The sequence below is a fragment of the Alosa sapidissima genome, chromosome 2, assembly GCF_018492685.1.
Source record: "Alosa sapidissima isolate fAloSap1 chromosome 2, fAloSap1.pri, whole genome shotgun sequence".
Lineage (NCBI taxonomy): Eukaryota > Metazoa > Chordata > Actinopteri > Clupeiformes > Clupeidae > Alosa > Alosa sapidissima.
In genome coordinates, this window is record NC_055958.1 from 29139600 (window position 1) to 29142320 (window position 2721).

General features: G+C 50.7%; 1 protein-coding gene across 3 annotated transcripts in view; it reads left to right on the forward strand.

The window, feature by feature from the left end:
• Positions 1–2721, forward strand: part of klf12b (Kruppel-like factor 12b) — a 54664-nt gene that overhangs the window by 16473 nt on the left and 35470 nt on the right. For 2 of the 3 annotated variants that reach the window (XM_042081047.1, XM_042081055.1), the window contains exon 2: positions 2506–2588. The exons of the other annotated variant lie outside the window; for it this stretch is intronic. In XM_042081047.1, coding sequence (XP_041936981.1) covers positions 2523–2588 — 66 coding nt within the window. In that variant the 5' untranslated portion in view covers positions 2506–2522. The remainder of the gene's footprint in view (positions 1–2505; positions 2589–2721) is intronic. 3 annotated transcript variants of the gene reach the window in all.

Consider the following 2721-nt stretch of genomic DNA (forward strand, 5'->3'; position numbering starts at 1 on the left):
ATGGAGATGTTTAGAGCATATCTGCTTTGCTTGCATTCCACCGCGCGCCGCTGCTAAAATAATAGAGAGCGCCGGTTTACCTCAGGACATCCACGGGGGCTCCGCTGAGACCCTACATTGTTGCAGTTGGCGCTTTCCAAACCCCCCACACCCGCAACCCCCTCACCCGCACCCCCCTTGACAGAAATGGTACAGCTGCCCAACACCCCCCAACCCCCCACGCCTACCCCTCAAATCCAACCCCACGCTTACCCACCCCCCAGCACCCCCCCAGCCCTGTTATTTCCCTGAAACAAACTCTTTGTTTGCTGAGGCCGGGTGAGGAATGTGTGACAGAGCCCATTTCACACACTTCCATGTCACTGGAAGCACATCTGACACGTCAAATCTGCTTTCACTACACGTTACAAGGACACACACACACACACACACCACCCATCGTCTCATTGGAGACCGCTAGTCATTTGTACTTGTGTGTGTAGGGTTTGTGAAGAGTGTGTAAAGGATATGTGTGTGTGCGTGTGTGTGTGTGTGGTGTGTATAATATATGTATGTGTATGTAAGGGTATGTGCATGTGTGTGTGTGTGTGTGTGTGTGTGTGTGTGTGTGTGTGTGTGTGCATGTGTGTTTTCCCCAGTGTTCCTTTACAATAACCTTATTAAGTATTATGTTATGGGTCTGCATATCCTGGTCAAATGTGGCCCGCAGGTCTTCCTTGTGTGGTGAAATGTGGGTGCTGGGGGGAGTGTTGTAAACCTGATTAATGAGGGGGGAGCGTGCGGGGGGGGGGGGGCGCTGAGCCGCTTTCACGGCGGTTCTGCTCAGCGCAGCGGCGAGCGCAGAAAACCGTTTCATCTCCGCCGCGTCATCGCTCTCAGAGGCCTGTATTAGCCCATAATCAGATTCCAGCAGTTCATTAAATCTACCTCTCTCTCTCTCTCTCTCTCTCTCTCTCTCTCTCTCTTTCTCTCTCTCCCTCTTTCCCTCTTTCTCTCTCTCTCCCCCCTCTATCTTTCTGTGTCTCTCCACTGAGGCATTCGTTATCTTTATGATCCTTCATGGAAGTGTCTGTATTGTGTGTGTGTGTGTGTGTATGAGCTTTTGCATGAGTGTGTAGTGTGTCTAGTGTGTGTGTGTGTGTGTCTGTGTGTGTGTGTGTGTGCATTGAGTTTGTGCATGAGTGTGTAGTGTGTGTGTGTGTGTGTGTGTGTGTGTGTGTGTGTGTGTGTGTGTGTGCATTGTGTTTTGTAGTGTGTGTAGTGTGTGTGGACTCCAGAGAAAGGGAAGCCACACTGGACCCCCATCCTTTTGTTCGGGCGCTAAAGCCGCCTCAGGGAAGTTTTCAATCGAGAAGAAGAGCAGGGAGAGCTGAAAGAGAAAGCATCTCTCTCCTCCTGTGGATACCCTGGCTACAGAACTGTCATGGGCTTCCTCCTCTCCCTCTCTCTTTCTCTCTCTTCATTCTCTTTCTAGCTCTCCTTCTTTCCTTTCTACCCCCCCCCCCCCTCCCCACCCTCCCCTCCAAACGATAACAAGAGGAAGTTGGGGTTGGGAAGAAGGGAGAGTTGCTGTGGGGGCAGGCAGGCAGTGGAACCCAGGCTGGGGAGGGGTGGTGAAAGAGGGGATGGGGAAGAGGGATGTCTGGTTGGCCAGTTTCTGGCTCTCTCTGGCCCTCTAGCTATGTGCAGGGGTCACCTGGGTAATAGTGTACATGCTGTCTTATCTGTGAACTGAAGGAAATGGTTGGGGGTGGATTACGCAAGCTTTCTCCTCACAGCGCCTGTTCCATGTTCCTTTTGACTTATTGAATATTTTTTTTAAAATCTTGGTAAGTGTTGATAGAAAATGCTGATACAGTGCATCTCTGTTATCTTTGGATTGTATCTGTCTCAGATCCTATACAGTCAGGTTTACACATGTGCATGTAGTTTGTGTGTGTGTGTGTGTGTGCGTGTGTGTGTGTGTGTGTGTGTGTGTATATGCGTGTCTGTATAGTTTGTATGTGCAACACCATGTTTCTGTCATCCATTAAGATATGTGAACATGTTTATGATTTTGTAAGTAATTTCCTGTAACCAGATATGAATCAGTACCGGTGTGCTTAGCCGTCACTGTGATGTGGATTGCCCTCGCTAATCTCAACAGCCAGTTCCCGTAGCACCACAGCGGTGTGTAATTACAGGCTAGATGTACATGTTTACACCGAGCCCATAAACCTGGACTGCTCGGAGAGCTCAAATGCCACCATGACATCATCGCCGGCCGCTCCATTGTTGCGTCCGTCATTGTTATTTCCCATGTTTGGGGGTCGGCCGCAGTATGCCAGGGGTGAGCAGGAGTCACACGAGAGCCGCTTAGTCATGACTAAGTCAGCAGAGTGTGCCGTACACCTTCTCCTTCTCCCCCCCCCCCATGTCTCACTCTCTCTCTCTCTCTCTCTCTCTTTCTTTCTCTCTCTCTCTCTCTCTCTCTTTCTCTCTCTCTCCCTCTCTTCCCCCCCACAGACGCCACCAATAACAGGATGTTAATGCTGGATGGAATGCCTGCAGTCAGAGTCAAAGCAGAACCTCTGGAATCTGAACAAGGGGTAAGAGAGCAGTTGTTTTTCAGACAATCTGACCGCCCCCCCCCCCCCCCCCCCCCCACACACACACACTCTCTCTCTCTCTCTCTCTCACCCACCCAGTCAACGACACACACACATGTACACACAGACATGC